The sequence below is a fragment of the Seriola dumerili genome, unplaced genomic scaffold, assembly GCF_002260705.1.
Source record: "Seriola dumerili isolate Sdu_G_001 unplaced genomic scaffold, Sdu_1.0 BDQW01000002.1, whole genome shotgun sequence".
NCBI classification, from domain to species: domain Eukaryota; kingdom Metazoa; phylum Chordata; class Actinopteri; order Carangiformes; family Carangidae; genus Seriola; species Seriola dumerili.
Genome location: NW_019174257.1, coordinates 7,755,642 through 7,772,805, shown reverse-complemented (window position 1 = coordinate 7,772,805; position 17,164 = coordinate 7,755,642). Strand labels below are relative to the sequence as shown.

Sequence of the window (17,164 nt, the reverse complement as noted above, 5' to 3'; positions counted from 1 at the left end):
TTGCAGAAACTCATTTTTTGTGCCTCATTACAAGGTATTGAGTGTTGATTGATGTGAGAAAGAATAATTATTTTAGGGTAAGGCTACAACATAACATTAATTGGAAATAATTGAGGGGTCTGAATACTTTCAGAATGCACTGTTTGTGAGGGATATTTTGGCACACAGGCATGCAGTAAAGCAAGGTTGGTAAATTCTTTTTTACCACCTCTGCTAAACTTCTGATGGAATCCTGACCTAAAACCATAGAAGTTATTGTATTGAACTGAGAACGGTCATCAAAAGGATAGAAAGTCCCTCCCTGTGTTGAACACGGCTCATACTTTGTGTGTGTGCACTCCTCCATACTAGCAGGGCACCAGAAGAGAAAATGATCCTGATAAAGGCCTAATGGAGTGAATGTGGGAGCTTAACAGCCTTTCGGCTTTCAGTTTATGTAATTTGAAATAGAAGTGCTTTGGAATTAGATGCACATGGGAGATAACTTTCAAGATTAAATCTCACTTAAAGCACCTCTTGAGAAGTTGCCCAGCTAAATAAAGTTTTAGGCATTTTCATATTTTTGTATGTAGAGTAGCAAGCTTATTACACAGAGGAGTAGCTTCACTCTCCATGTATCTTTGATAAGTAGGGCTGAAATTAAACATTATTTTCAATACTGAGTTATCTGCTGATTATTTTCTACATTGTTCAGTTCATTGTTTTATCTTTGAAAGGTCAGGAAATAGTTAAAAAGTCTGTTTTGCTTCACCACAGCCTTAAGATTATTTCTTCAAATATTAGTTTCTTGTTTTTATTTTACTTTTTATTGTGGATGACAAAGAAAAACACTGATTCCTTAAATTTGAGAAACTGGAACCAACTAAGTTTTGGTATTTCGAATTGAAATAGGACTGACACGATTATTCAGTTATTTACATAGTCAGTGATTAATCAACTAATTATTACAGCCCTGTGTGTTACTGTTTTACTTAAATGTAAACATCACTAACATTTACATTTTACTGATTTACAACAGAGGTAAAGCCTATGTTTGGCTGTTTCAATACATCTTTGGACTAATGTAAAGCCAGTATTGGTTGGCAGTGTGTAAAAAGGGGACTGCATGCTGACATTGTGGAGAAGGGCTTTAGCGAAGGCTATGGCACAGCTATTGAAGATTAAGGAAAGGAATTAAGTTGGTTGTGTGTTTGTTCTCTCCTCTTCACGTTTGTCTATAATGCCCTTGTCATCATGAGAGTGGGGCTAATCAGATTACATTTTAGGTTGTAAAGCTGAAGCTAGCGATATAATGAACAATATGTCCTGGTGGGTTGATTATCAGCCATGTCATCACTAAAGCCTGCTGTTCACCAGCTGGAACTGCTCTTTATCCTCTCACATCCCCAAAGTCTGACCTAAGACTTAATTAAAGTTCTATTAGGCATTAAAATAAGGAAAACATTGTACTGTAGGTATTTAAGTAAATTGCAGGCTGAAGCAATCATGGTGATGTGTATGCAAGGTTGTCACTCATAAACTACTTTCTTCCCTAAGGGTAAGACTCTTAACAGTCATTTGGGCACTTGTGGTGCAGTAATGAGTCTATAATTTCCCTTCAGTGTGTGAAAGCCACACAAGTATTAATATTTCAAAATTACTTCAAATTAGCTTTTTTTTGTAACAAATACACTACATTAGGTTTTTTTCATTTTCGTTTTCGTATGCCATGTTATGTTTACTTCATTAATTTTCCTGGCAGGGTTAACTGAGCTAAACGAGCAATGTGTCATTGTAGATAAAGCAGTGTATCTGCAGATTTTGCTTAATTTGGCTTAAAAAACACCAATTTCAGTTTGCTCAAATAAAGGCCTTAGAAGATGTTGAAAAGTCTTAAATTTAATTTACTGAGGTCTTGAATATTTTTTTCTATCCTGCCATTGGCAATAATGTTACTTATGAAATGTTTTTGTATGTGATTTTTTTTATTTTTTTTTATTTTTTTTATCAAAAACTTGTCTGCATAAGGTTTCAGGCCTTATGCAAAATTTTACATTTAAATTTTCAATTAAATTTTTTTTAAATTAATTTATCCATCCATCTACCTGTTCATTTTCTGCTGTTTTTATCTTGGTTCAGGTCGTGTTTAATAGTTAATGAATTATATTACTAGGAATTATTATTATATACTGTTGGGAAGTACTGATAATGATGGGATATGATTATCAATAAATTCATGCACATGTTAAGTAGAAATACATAGTACAAGTGCAAGAAAAGTACAAAGAATATCAACGAATAGCAAAGACATTTTTAATTCTTTGGCCAGTGTGACTTTAGGATTACATAATTATTTTTATGTCTTAAACTTAACCCTGTAAAGATTGTTGACGTGCATTATCTGGTTTGTGTGCTATTTAACACTCCTTTCTTTTTCTCTCTTCTTTCTCAGGAACCTATAAAATCCAGGGCACCACAGCTCCATTTGGAGTATAGATTTTACAAACAGTTGGGAAATTCAGGTAAGAAAGATGCCACCTGTAGATTATTAGTCACTGATAAACAGCAACATAATGATGAGTTGACATTGTTTACATGTGAAAATGACTTCCGCTCACATGGTCGTTTTCGTTTTGATAGAGATGTTTAAGAAGGCAACACTGTCACAATGATTTCGATATGGATTTTATTTAGTTAAATTGGCTAAGGGTTGATCTGTTTCAGAGCTTGTGGAAGACTGAACAGGTTGTGTCTCACCTGCTCTTGTGAGTGTGACTGGTTCAGTTAAGAGAGCACTGCTTCTGGTTGTCAAGGAATAATGGCAGCATAGAAACAGATGCTAATTCTTTTTTTTTATGCCAAGTATTCAGCTTGTGTAAGATCATTTGTTTACATCGAGGATTATACACCAAATTGCAACAACTGCCATCTTATCTTACTGGAATTGAGTGAATACTTAATTTCACCGTTAAGCCAGGGGTGAAATTTAGTTGCTGTGCAGCAAAAATTGAGGGGAAAGATTGCATTTTCAAATGTGTTTGCATAAGTGTGGACATGTAACATCAGGAAAACAGACAAATGAAAACAACTGCAAGGCTTTCCATTCCATCAGTATTTGTTGTTTTATCTTTTCTACACCTGTGGGAGCCGATGGATGCTGTGGAAGCCTCCTTCCTATTTTCTAAAACCACCTCCACAGTACCCTGAATCTTTACTCTCCCACAGCACAGCTCAGAACATGTTAATGCACTATGATGTGTAGCTGCGGCTCCGGATCAGCAGCTCTTTGATCTGGTCTGGCCAGTCAGCTAGTTACAGAGGATGAGGGAGGTGGCAAAGTCAGGTGGGTGGGAGGGAGGAACTGGGACTTGATTTGTTTCACAGCACTTCCTGGCTGGCTGGCTGTTTGGAAAGAATCACCTGTCATGTTTCAGCAAGTGTGTGTAGGTGCATATGTGCCAGCTTACGTGCCAGCTTGCATTCTCAACCATGAATTCAGATCCGTATGCAAATGTCACCGCTACTGGTAAAGCCGACGAGAGCAAAAGGTACAGACAAAATATCTGTGCCATTTTCCACACACTGATGTCCCAATCAGTTATATTCTTTTGTCCCTGATCCCAGACCAAGTCCCAGTTTAAATCTAATTATATGATTTAGCCTAAGGTTGGCTTAATCGGATCGAGCTATATGATGATCACAGTATAACAACATACATTTGAAAACTCATATGGTAAATATATCTGTGGATATGCCTGTACATATATGTGAGTTTGTTATTCCACAACTATTGGAAGTGGCCTGGTTATCTTGTTGATCCTGACAAGTGTGTCTGTCGTGGTCTAATTTAGCGACACATGCCAACTTCTTGGCTCCTTGTGCCAGAGCAAAAACCCTCCACTGTTGATAAGGAGGTGGGGCATTAGGGCAGTCCTTGACTATTTATAGATGGCCCTCTACAAGCAGTTGGGCCGTTATGGTGTGTACTTGGATAGCTTCCTTAGCCACAGTATCCTCTGCCTCCCTGACTGACTGTGTGCTGCCTGCAGAGAGTGCAGGGAAACTCAATAACATGGGTTGCTAACAGGGTGTGGCTTATTTTTCTTTATGGCTACACTTGTTTTAAGCTGGTCTGTCTGATCTGTGAGCTAATCTCACACAATGCATGCCTACACATACATAAACCGTACTGTAACTGTAATTGTCATCTCCTGTGCCATTTCCCTTGATTATAGCAGAGGATTCCTCCAGTCAAGGCTTGTCTCTCTCTGCCTTTGGTTGTTTCCTCCTGTGTATTAAATATGCCCTTAACCATCCCCTCTTCCATTGAAACCACTGCTGGCCATTAGCTTTAAACTTATTGACCAAGGTCTGGGGTTGAACTGTAAATTTTGTTTAGCCCTTTCATGGAACTAGAGACAGGCAGTATAAACACGTTAATAGAGCAAACTAATGTGATGCAACTATAGTGTTTCTAAACACACACTGGAAAATGTACACTTAATTACACAATTCCTTACATAATTTCACTTGGAATGTGAACATAATTGCTGCTATTATAGAAGTATACTGGAAGTCAACAATGGTCTACAAGATTGACATGAGTCACCTCACTCACTGAATTTCATTACTATCATGGTTAGGTAGGCACATCCTTCTTTGTAAAACAATATAAATATACAGAATAGCATAATAAAGATCCGACCCTTAATTTGACTGAATCATGTCTCGATGATATTGTACTGTGAATCCATAGAAGTAATAAATGACTCAGCACATCTTGTATCACAGTCATTGCATTTCCTTTATTACGATGTACATTAGCTTTGTTCAAACAGAAAGTATTCATGTAGGCCACATTAAGCTGCACCTATTATGTTATTGTATTTCTATCTTCTAAAAATAGAAACATACATGCTGGATATGTTTTTTTGTCTCTGATCAGGCCTTTTAAGACCTGTTTAGTTGGGATGAAACAGCTACTCAAATTTAACCTCTTGTCATCATCAGAAAATTAAAACAGTTTCAACAGGTGGAGTGATGTACACATAGTGTAAAGGACACAATTAATGACATGTCCTTCCCGCTATGTTTAGCATTTCACTTCTCAGTTTTTCAAATAGGAGGTGGAATTTGAAATCCAAAATAAAGCACTTAAAAAGCAAAATCATTTACAGTGGATTCAGCCAGATCTGAGTCAGTCTGATATAAAGGTTGTAGACATTCATTTACTGAGCCAGGAAGAGAACCACTTTCAGTAGTTTAAATATAATGAACTAGAGTGTATTAAATGCGCAATTGAGCAGAGAGGCCTTGTCTCCAACTGATGACTGGCCAGTGGCCATGACATGATAATATGACAGGAAAGCTCACTTGACTGTCTAACATGGGAGGAATCAAGGCGGTAGATTAAATCTACTTATGTTTTGAACTTGCCTAAATGGGGACATGTGACCCTGTTAGTCCTGCATAACCCAGGAGCCTCAAATATGTCACAGTGTGGACTGCTCAGCGCTTAACGCCCAGGAGGAGCTTATCTGCACACTGTTAATTCTCTTGTCCTGAACACATCCCAGCTGTTGGGAATACTGCCTCCCACTCTCCAAATTATTGTAAAAATTGACAATTGACCTGATATTTTAGTTGCTCTTTGTAGTAATAGCAGTACTATTACTAGTAGTTAACAAAGTGAGTCTTACACTACCACGCTGTAGCATCTTGGTCAGGAGAATGGCTTCAGATACATCCCCCAGTATTCATGGGCTAGCTAATGATATTTCATGGGAAGACTTAGCTCATGCAATCATGGAATGATGAATGAATTCCTCTTGAATATTTTTCAATGATGGGTATCAGCGTGCCTGTGAATATTCATGAGCCCCATCAAGGCTTTTGATGGCATGATATGATGTGCCAGTGACATAGGATCTATGTTGATCTTTTTATTTCATACAAATCATAGACTCTTATCCATGTGGATAATTTTACTGAAAAAAACTGTTCATGTGTTTACTACTGTTGTAGGATTATCCTAGGATAGATTGAATTCTAAAATTGAGGTGCCATCATATGCCACACGAGACACATGCATCATGGTAAAAAAGAAGAAATGTGTGTAATGTAAATGTGTAATGATGAAATTTACTTACTTTAATTGATTAGTTTTATGATGATGCAGTAATATGTTTTCAGTTGTGGCTTGACTAAATTTTAAGTGTATGTTAGCAAGGCTGCATGATGGATAATTTCAGCACCTACATCTCAGTGTATGTGGAACATTACATTTACCAATGGGTTGCATGATGAAGAATGACAGCAATTTTCTCATGACTAATCTTAAGGACAAACAAACAAGGCTAAATAACTTAATTTAGCTTACTTCCTACTGGTTTACACACATGCATGAATGAAGAATGTCCTGTGTAGAGTCAGTGAAAATAGAACAACTACCCTAGTTTTTCTAAAATCAGACAAATCATTGCTTGAGTGAGTTCTTGTGAAGGGGAAGCGGCAAAGGTTAAAGGCTGCAAATGTTTGGTCGAATTAGTGATTAACTAAATAAGGACAAAAGTGCTGCTGTGTTATTTTTCCTGATGAGCATATAACCCTGTGGTGTCTTTTGGGATTGTTGTACTTATGAGCTATGTTGCATGTGTAGCTCTAGGCTCAGTCTGAGCAAGTCTGAGCACTGATCATATTTCAGCCTTGTGAGAACATCTCCAGAGCACTGGGCCTAATGGAAGTCACTTCTTCTTCTCCTCCTCTTCTCAGTGCACTCCACTCCATAATCTAAATCTTTAATAGGCATTCCCTCTCCTCTTCTCTCCGGCCATCTCCTCTTTTCTCCAGCTCTCTCCTCTCTGGCCCTTAACTCTGACATTTCATTGTAGGGCAACATTGTCTTCAGCTGCCATGATGCAGCCTTCCCTCTTACACTGTGTAGCCTGAGAGGGCCTGCCTGCAGATACAATAGGTTGGATTGTCTCAAATTGTCAAGACAGCAGGGGTCAGAGCACCACTTACATTGGCTTGCAGTGAAAGGCAAAGCATTTCCCACAATGCTAAACTCAGCTGTAAGATGTATTTTTTTGACACAAATGTTTGACATAATAGCTATGTATCTTAACAAAGATGATTGAGTTTGCTTATTGTGTTCCATGTAGAGAATCCATCTGCTGAAATGGTTTGCTTGTCCTTTGGCTTTTGGAAAGAACATAACATGAAATGTCTGATCAAAAGTCATTCTTTATCATTCATTCCTTTGAAGTGCTCACTGTTTCCTTTGTTATGGTTGAGTTAGTGACAGTGACAGAAATTCTCTCAAATCCTATTTTGCCAACTATTGTTGGCAAGTTATGTCACAGTATATATTAAAGAAATCATACCAAAATGTGCTCTGAGCTTTTATTCCACCAGCCATTTCTAGATTGGTGCTTACAGCTGCTGTAAGCACCAATCTTTACTCACATCCACCAGCAGATTATAATACACACTGCTTTCCTTTTGTGATGACTATGCTTTGAATGCCCTCTAGATTTGGGCCAAGCTTTGATGAGTCAGCCTCCAGTGATCTCTTGTCACTGCCTCATCTGTCATGGGCATCATTACCAGGAAAATCATAGACACTAAAGTGCAGACAGGTGTGTGTGTGTTTGTGAGCATGCATGCGCAGTTTGTCTTGTCAGTGTGTCTTGTTGGACTGACTTTTAGGGGTGATCAGGAAAATCCGACTATAACCTCTCCACCCGTTGGTTTGCAGCTGACATACACACACAAACCAAACAGGGTACTTGTGCACACAGAGCTATGCCTATTTACAAAACTCATTTATCTCCATTTCACATTTATTTATTTTCTTGCATACAAGTATGAATGTGCTTCCCCATTCTCTCAATCTCTTTTCCTTTTTTAATTTGTATTTTAATCCCTCAGATTCATACTGTACTGTGTCTTTTTCTCTCAGCTCACACACCACATGCTACGCCTGTTGTGGAGGCAGCACTGATGTGGTATCTTATGGTTAGTGGGGTTTCAGGGATATGGCTGGCTTGTGGATAACTACGCCTTTGGCAGCACAGAATGGTTCAAAGGTCACGGGATGGCTGCCTGGGGAGAGAACCAACTCAGGACAGTCTGACCCAGAACTCTGTGAGCCTGGGGACTGAGCCAGAAGGTTTTCCATTTTTGTTTTGATTGTGTCACAAGTTATAGGCTACAAATCTTCTGTCAGTGGATCTGACATGAATGCATGCTCAGACAAACGAGTCCAATACCTCTGAAATTTCAGTAGGGAAGAGCTGACAAAAATGCCAGATAAAAGAGTCTGGGATTTGTCTACGTAGCATTAGTTTTTTTTTTTTTTCTTGTTTTGTTTTCCCAGTGAGATGAAATACGATGTATTTCAAAAACACATCTCAGACTCAGACTTCTTTTGTTGTAAGAAAGCTATTTTTTATATACAACAATATAATAATATCATATGCATATGCAGATCTCAACCCAATTTAACATATGTGGGAGATTTTGAACTGATCTGCTAGACAGTGCTCTCCACCACCATCATCAAAACACCAAATGAGGGAATATCTTGTGGAAGAATGGCGTTCCATCTCTCAAGTGGCGTTCCAAAGACATATAGGATTGAAGTTGTTCTAGAGATGGGAATTGATAAATTTTTTTTATTTATACCAGTGCCATTATGGATTCTGCTCATCAGTCCAATTCTTTATCTATTCCCTTAACAAATCCTGGTCAATTTTCTGTGTGGGGAAAGAAAAAAAATGTAGGCCTACACAGGTTTTTGCCACACAGTCCCACTTGACTTAGCTTTTGCCATACAGGTGTGACTTTTACTTGGTGCGCATGCATATGGATGCATCTCCGTGCGCATGGATGCATCTCCACACGCCGCGTTATCTCTTTCGAGCTGCAGTTTATAAACACAGTTGCCTGTTGGCGCTTCTCAAACGTAATAAATAGTTGTATTTCAGTCTAACTTTTGCCAGGCGCAAAGTCACAGAACAGCCCTGGAAGTGGCTGGTCACTGGAACCGGTTCTTGATTCCAAACCCAATTCTGGCGACACATGTTGGCCCAACTCCTTACTAAGACACTTTATGTTGGTTTGGTCCTTTCATTTGTCACCTGTCTTTCTGAAGATAGTACATCCTGCCGGGTTGATCCATTCACATTCTTCAGAAGTCAAACACACAACCACGCCCGTGTCTGATGAACCTGTTAGAGGAAGCTAACTGAAATGCAATTCGTCATAACTACTGCAGTGTGAGTGAAGAGTCTCCTCCCACACTGCATTTCTTATCAACACACCAGAGTGATGATTCAGTTCAGCCAATGAGGCACCTTTCACATGACTTGTGGTGTTTCTGCACCAGGTTTTAAGTTAATTACAAAATGGGGATCATGTTTGGTTCATGTGATGCGGAGACAACACAGAAGGAAATGGAGCTTCTGCAACAAAAAGTTGCAAAACACTGCAGTGACCACATTTTTACATAACCAAGTATGAATGACTGCAGTAGGTTATTCATGCTATGATATCAAGTTTATAGTAAAACACTTAAGTGTTGTACACTCAGGTTTTCAAATGGAAAATATATCACAAATATTGGTGTGTTTACATTTTTATAAACCTCTGCTCCCTTGTTTGCATATAAAGTGACCCTAAGAGCACCTCTGGCTTATTGGTTTCTGATGCTGAAGTTTCAAAGGGTAGCTATTTTATACACATGTCGACTTTAAAAACCAAACTCATTGTAAGGCAAGTGGAATAATAGTGTACATTACAGCAGTTGTACAGTATCTATAATTGTAGGTAGATTTTACAAGTCCACTAACTGTTATTGTGTGTGTGTGTGCGTGTGTGCGTGTGTGTGTGTGTGTGTGCGTGCGTGTGTGTGCGTGCGTGCGTGCGTGCGTGTGTGTGTGTGTGTGTGTGTGTGTGTGTGTGTGTGTGTGTGTGTGTGTGTGTCTCTACAGAGGGAATCCCTCAGGTGTACTACTTTGGTCCTTGCGGGAAATACAATGCCATGGTGCTGGAGCTGCTCGGACCCAGTCTAGAGGACCTGTTTGACCTCTGTGACCGCACCTTCTCCCTCAAGACCGTCCTCATGATAGCCATACAGCTGGTAAGGCTCGGAAGAGGGTGATGGGAACATTACAGTTAGATAAGCTAGCATCAGTGATTTTAAGCATTACAGAAAATGCAGTACATTTTCTATAGTGGAGAGAATGTGCTTGTGCAATTTGCAAAGCAAGGAGAAAACTTTACAAAAATTAACAAATGTGCAAACCAAAGAACAGCAATAGACAATAATAGGTGATAAGCTTCCCAGCATTTTTTGCTGCCTTCTCTCTAATGCTTGAATTTAGAAATCATAAAAAATATTTTCAACTGAAAGTAGTAATGTAATAAAGCTCTCATGTTTACTTTGTCTGTTTTTATTGTAACCTCAGGTAAAACATTGCTGAGTTATCTTATTTTTAATTCCCTGTTGTTTGAAAACTGCCTTGATAACTGAGTGACTGAAGTTCCCATAGACTAATCTTGATCTGTTTATTGCTCATCTAGATAACACGGATGGAATATGTCCACACCAAGAGTCTGATATACAGAGATGTGAAGCCAGAGAACTTCCTGGTTGGGCGACCAGGAAGCAAGAGGCAGCACACCATCCACATCATTGACTTTGGTCTGGCCAAAGAGTACATAGACCCCGAGACCAAAAAACACATCCCCTACAGGGAGCACAAGAGTCTGACTGGGACGGCACGCTACATGAGCATTAACACACACCTGGGAAAAGGTATGAACGTCCCAGGAAGCCCTTTAAATTTGCATAGACAAACGTTGCTCACATTTACATTCAGTTTAATGGCGATGTTCTGTTCTTTTTACCAACACATCACCACCCTGTTCACAGCATTATAAACAAACACCATAAAGCCGGTTTAGTTATTTGTTAAACCATTGCAAGTTATTGTAGCTAAGGTATTTAAGATCAGCAGTGTAATTTTGGGTTTGCTGTAAATTTTTATCTGTCTTTCATCAATTGTTAGGATTCTCTGACGTATAGCTTCATTTCTAAGGTATTTTGGAGCATCTCCTCTTTATTCACTTTGCTGTTTTTCGTCTATGGTAGGGGTGGCCAACCACATGCCACGAAGAGTCAACAATCTGCACGATGTAGATCCAACCAATCACCTCACGAGGTGGTTTCACTCATTAGTGTTATCCCTTCAACCTGAAGGATTGTTAGTAAGCGGGTGGAGAGTTTGGTTGGAATCAAAGCCTGCAGACTGTTGGTTCTCCATGGTACATGATTTGGCCACCCCTACTCTTTGGCTTAATCGTGGCCTTTTACACTGTACTTAGTGAATTTTAACTCCCAGATAATTGTGCGTTTATGCTGTATTTCCTTTTGCCCAGCTGTTTTCATTGTCAGCTGGTTATAAAATGAATTTGTTTTTCACAGGTAACCTAATTTCCCATCTTGTTTTGTTAATTTCAGAGCAAAGCAGAAGGGATGATTTGGAGGCGCTGGGTCACATGTTTATGTACTTCCTCCGCGGTAGCCTCCCGTGGCAGGGCCTAAAGGTACTGTAGTGTATTGTTTGACATCATCCAAATGCTGGCACATACTGATTTACATCAGAATGCGGTTATCCTCCTAATGCTTAGCATAGAGATGTACCTGTTCTTGCTGCACTCCTAAGTACAGTATCTCTTTTCATATCTATTATCCACATGACCTTTGGTACAGACAGCCTAGTGTTTACGACACCGTCCTCACACTGGGGACATTTCAAGGTCTCCTCATTGATGTGTCTGTTTTTTGCACCTAAAACTAAGAACTAAGGAGCACCCCTAGTCTCAGCCACGCACAGAAAACATTTAGTCCTTTTTTGTAATTTGCTGCTGTTGCATCAAACAAAACTTGATATCATCTATAGTGATTATGCACAATATTGAGGTGTACATCATACAAATGACAGGGCAAGAGACAACGTGAAGCTGAGCAGTTCTTCTCCTTTAGTAGTCAATTGTCTTTATCCAGACACCTTGGAGTCCTTGGAGTTATTTTGATTACCTTTTGGAGTGTTGTTGTTATCCCACTTACAGCAGTCAAATGCCAACAAACAGCAATATGTTATCATATCAATGTATTTACATTATATAACAAATTTATGATCTTGCTTGCTTATGAAAGATCATGAAATATGTTTCCTAACTTCCCTCTGCTTGTGTTAGAACAGCTGATGGTAGTGAAGGAAACAACTGGTCCTTGCAGGCACCCACAGAGTTTTAAACACTTAAAACTGGGTTTCATTACAAATTTAAAGTAAAGAGAAGTTTTACTGATGAGCTGTCATGACACCATGAACAGGAGAGACAAGAACAGAGAGTAGTGGAAGATAACATGCTACGCAATGTTAAAATTATTATTCCAGCAGTAATACTTTAAAGGTGACAAAGTAATTTGTCATCAGTTTTTGTACATCAAGGCCACACTTGTTGTTTCTCTTTTAAAAATGGCATCCACTACGGGTGTTGACAATCAAATTTATACACATGGCTACTAGAGATACAAACACTCAGCTCCTGAAGAAGCAGGCCCCCCTCTTCGTTTGCAAATGTGTTGCTACATAAACAGCCAGATGCTACAAAAAATCAACTTCCTCTGCATTTGAACAGTTTGCTGAGAAAGAACTTAAATGGTAGGATATAGCAGGCTGCAGAGTTGCTAGTCCTTTTTTTTTTTTTTTTTTTTTTTTTTTTTTTTAAAGCTATCAATATCAAAGATGTACATAGAATTGACAAGAGGACACGACACCTCATTCTGAACATTTGCTATGTGGGAGGAAGCTCTTGGTAGATGCATGTGAGAGATGTATGAATGTGGGGGATGTTGAGTGGCTCAGGCCAAAACGAGTTCTCACCAACACACAACATGACAGTTAGCATCAAAATACAGGAGTATAGGAGTATAGTGACGAGATATTGATAAAACCCTGAAGGGCACCTTTTACTCTAATTCTTTGTAGGTGTAGAACAGTCCTGAAGAGTTGACAAGTGGAAGAAAGTTCTGTCTGGTCTAATGAATCCAAGTTGCAAGTTGATAATAGTAATTTCAGTCTAAACAAAATAAGACAACATACTGTGGTGATACATTTGTACATAACACTTGATGTAAACATTTTAAGGGCCTGCCCCTGGCATACAGTGGGTCTGTTAATGCCTGTTGCTTGACACTTTGATGCCTCACTTCTGAAACACACAAGAAATATCTATTCACAGCCGTCATGTGTTCCCAAGGAGGTTGTACTTCAAAGGAGACTTTCCACAAGATAATACTCCCTGTCGTAATACAAGAATCATCCTGAGAAAGATGAAAGACCCTTCAGATGACATGATGGATATGAACTGACCCCAGAATCCACTGATGAGAAAACATTGGGGATTTTTGTGCAAAGTACCACCAATTAAATAGCTTTAAAAAACATGTACGCTAAAGGTCCTTGTTTTAGTCACTACCTAAGCTTTTGGCAAAATTGGTCTTGCAATGTACTTGCAAAGCTGGTTTTCACCAACACAAGGCTCCAGTGAGGTACATATCTGTGTAATTGTGACTCAAGAATTCAGAATGATTAACGAAAGGATTTGCATCTGTGTGCAACTCAAGTACTCAATATAAGACGCATTTGAATATGACACCCATTCATTTACACCACCTGTAGCTATGTATTTGCTGAAAATTTGAGTGTAATATGTATATTTCTTTTCCTTCTAGGCTGACACTTTGAAGGAGAGGTATCAGAAAATTGGGGACACCAAACGAGCGACACCAATTGAAGTGCTTTGTGAAAGCTTCCCTGGTCAGTGGAACCAGCCGGTTTCCTATATTTACAGTTACTGAAGTTCTTCTTTTGTTGAATGTTCTCATTTGACAATATATTCTCTTTGGTTACAGAAGAGATGGCCACCTACCTGCGCTATGTGAGGAGGTTGGACTTCTTTGAGAAGCCTGATTACGACTACTTGAGGAAGCTCTTCACTGATCTGTTCGATAGGAATGGCTATGTCTTTGACTATGAGTATGACTGGGTTGGCAAATCACTTGTGAGTGCCTCTTACTGAATCCACTTGTCCTCCCCCTCCTTTCCCTCTGAAACTCTTTGATTGGACCATCAGATCTTGTAGTTTTATGCAGTTTTATCGCTCTCACTGTCATCGCTCTCATTTGTCATTAGATCCAAACCCATTCTTTTTGCAAACTGGCTTATCTTATCTTATCTTTCTTGGAATTTAACACTGTAGTTTTTTGTCTATATTCTATTTCTTCAATTGTCTTTGTTTTGACAACACAGTTGCTTTCCTTATGTTTCAGCCCACACCGATAGGCCCTATCCCCAGTGACACACCCCTGCAGCCCAGCAGCAGAGACAAAGCACAACAGCAGACCAAAAACCAGGTGAGGTCATCAACATTAAAACACAACAAACACCACACCCATCCACCAGCCTATCTTCTGACTGACCGACCAGCCAACCAATCTACCCTGCCATTCAAGTTCGCCTGCCAGGCTACACTTATTGTGTCCAACTGTAAGCAACTTCCTGGAGAAAATACCTGCTGCTCAGTTCCACTGCTCCTTCATTCCTGTTCCTCTCTACAGTCTGACTGCTTGGCTGTGGCATCATCTTTCCTCAAAGACTTTGTCAGATAATAAGACTAAGACTAGAATTGATGCTTTAGTAGTACATTAACCAACATGCAGTCATCAGGCAGATCTGCTGCTCCAGCTGTGAAACGAAGCACCGTTTTAACACCTTGCCACTCTAAGCTCCAGTCATTGCATGCATGAGTTGAAAATGCAAATTGCATTTTTCATACCAGTAATGACAAGGTACATGCTTAGTGTGTGACAAAGTGTAGAGTTGTTTTTATTTTTTGTTTTTTTTTAATTCCTTCTTATTGGCATGCTATCCGAGCCTTGTGTTGTTACTTTTAAGAGGGTAATAATTCAAGAGTTTTATTATATAAAAACAACAATGAAATTATTCTGATAGACAGAAATCATGGTACAAGTCATGCTGAGTCACTGTTTCCTGTTAAGCCATACATGGAGTGCATTAGATTTTATGATTGACTTATTACCATGGACTCTAGCCTTTTTTTATGACTCTGCATTTATCGTGATTGGCTTGGTAAAAACTTGCCACCTTTTGAAACTTACCCTCTGTACCATGATTATTGCTCATTGACTGTAAAAACCTGTAACATCCCGGTTAACGCAGTCCGCCATATCAAATAAAAGAAATATCTGCAGTGACAGGTTATATTTGTTGGAGTTAGGACAAAAGGTGTACGTTTTTATTTCTGAAAAAAAAAAGACTTGAAGTATAACAGGATTCCATTACTGATCACAAAGCCTCTATTTTATGCAAATACCTGGTATCATAGATAATTGTCTGTGTTGTATTCAATATGCAGTGCTAGCTGAGGTGATCAAGGCTGTTTTCCTTTACTCCTGCATGACTTTATTAGTGTGTTGATCTGTGCTTCACATAAATTTTTGCTTCCCTCTACTCCTCTATTAACATAGTTTGTCTTAACAAGCCTGCTTCTGCTTGGGAGATGTCTTCTATAATTTTTTCGTTTTTGTTTCTTTTTTTATTTTTTATTTTATTCACTCCCCTTCCCCTTTGTCCCTCCTTCCTCCACACCTCTACCCTCACCCCCTCCCACCACATTGTCTCACTCTCACCCCCGACCCCTCACCCCACAACTCTCTTTCCCCTCACCGTCCTCCTTCTCACCACTTCACCACCACCTGCCTCCACCCTTTTTGCTCTTTGCGTCAAGTCGCCTGAGCCCAAAGGAAGTGAGTCTCAGCCCACTCCCGTGACCAATAAGGAGACTCTGGGGTCGCACCTCACAGCTGAGCGGCTGGGGGGCTCTGTTCAGGTACTGCTGCTGCTGCGACTGCTGCTGCTCAGATGGCTAATGCATGAAGCCATATAGTTTTGTATGTGTCTGACCCCCCCCCCCCCCCCCCCCCCCCCCCCCCCTCACCGACTTCACACTGCCTGTCCTGTCAGGTGCTCTCTCTCGACTCTGCGTGTCTGCATTAGACTGTCTGAATCCCAGTGTGTCAGTGCGCCGCCTGTTCTGTTTGCTCTCATTCACCTAATCTGCTGTAGGCTGCTCACAGGAAGGGCCATGCAAAGGTGACATCCAGCAGCAACTGTCATGCAAACCCCATGAAATACAGATTCTTGTATCATAAAAAAAAAAAAACAAATAGTATGACCAGTTGATCTTTGTTTTTATCAGATTCCACATTAGTAAAAATACAGAAGAGTAATTTCAACTGTAAAGTGAAATCTTCTTGATATTATCCTTATGTAAATTATGTTAGAAGGCCATTTCTGTAGCACCAGAAATTGGTGGCCTCCATAGTAAATGTGGCACAAATATGCCACCTAGTGTAGGGTAAGAAAATTGCAGCTTTTAAAGGATAGGTTCCCTTTTTTTCAAGTCTCTTAAATGGTATTTACAAACTCGCAAGTACGTTGAAACAGGATTTGTTTGCTGTTGTCATTACTGTTATAATGCACTACTAATGGGGGCAAAATTCACAGTTCTCCAACTATGTTCTCCAAAGTTCATCTGAAGTTAGTATAAGCTTTCAACTGTCAGAGTTGGTTAATAAAATGGGTATCTTACAAAGTTACAGTCCTTCCTTTTTTGAAATTCCCTCTTTGCGTTTCCACAGACAGTGTGTCCGTGCTGAGTTGCAGTGGAGCGACTGTAATACAAAGAGGGAGCTTCTTGAAAGAAACTCACTTCAGAATGTATTTTTCCAGTGTTTAAGGACTATACATTATGTCCCCCGAGCTTTTTCACTGACAGCACATTATAAAAGGGTTTTCTAACAGCCAATATAAACAGGAGGAATGATTGCAGAAAGCAAAACTTGTTTCAGTGTCCATTTTTGGCACCTGACTTTTATTTTAAGATGGACATGAAAAAATGTGGTCCTATCCTTTAAACTTCTATGAAGTTGCTATAGTTGGGGCATTTCAGGTTACACCTTCAGCTGCTGTCCTTATCTGAGAGGGCTGATAGATGAAGATAATCAAAGTTACATATTTTTATGTGAATG

General features: G+C 39.4%; 1 protein-coding gene across 4 annotated transcripts in view; it reads left to right on the top strand.

Annotated features, from left to right (window-relative positions):
• The window catches only part of LOC111217745 (casein kinase I), a 37,547-nt gene that overhangs the window by 18,191 nt on the left and 2,192 nt on the right, over positions 1-17,164 (top strand). For 2 of the 4 annotated variants that reach the window (XM_022739768.1, XM_022739834.1), the window contains exons 3-9: positions 2,432-2,501; positions 9,975-10,123; positions 10,567-10,801; positions 11,507-11,592; positions 13,787-13,871; positions 13,967-14,115; positions 14,384-14,467. In XM_022739768.1, coding sequence (XP_022595489.1) covers positions 2,432-2,501; positions 9,975-10,123; positions 10,567-10,801; positions 11,507-11,592; positions 13,787-13,871; positions 13,967-14,115; positions 14,384-14,467 — 858 coding nt within the window. Of the gene's footprint in view, positions 1-2,431; positions 2,502-9,974; positions 10,124-10,566; positions 10,802-11,506; positions 11,593-13,786; positions 13,872-13,966; positions 14,116-14,383; positions 14,468-15,861; positions 15,964-17,164 lie in introns of all 4 variants that reach the window. The other 2 variants (XM_022740002.1, XM_022739917.1) reach the window with 2 other exon arrangements.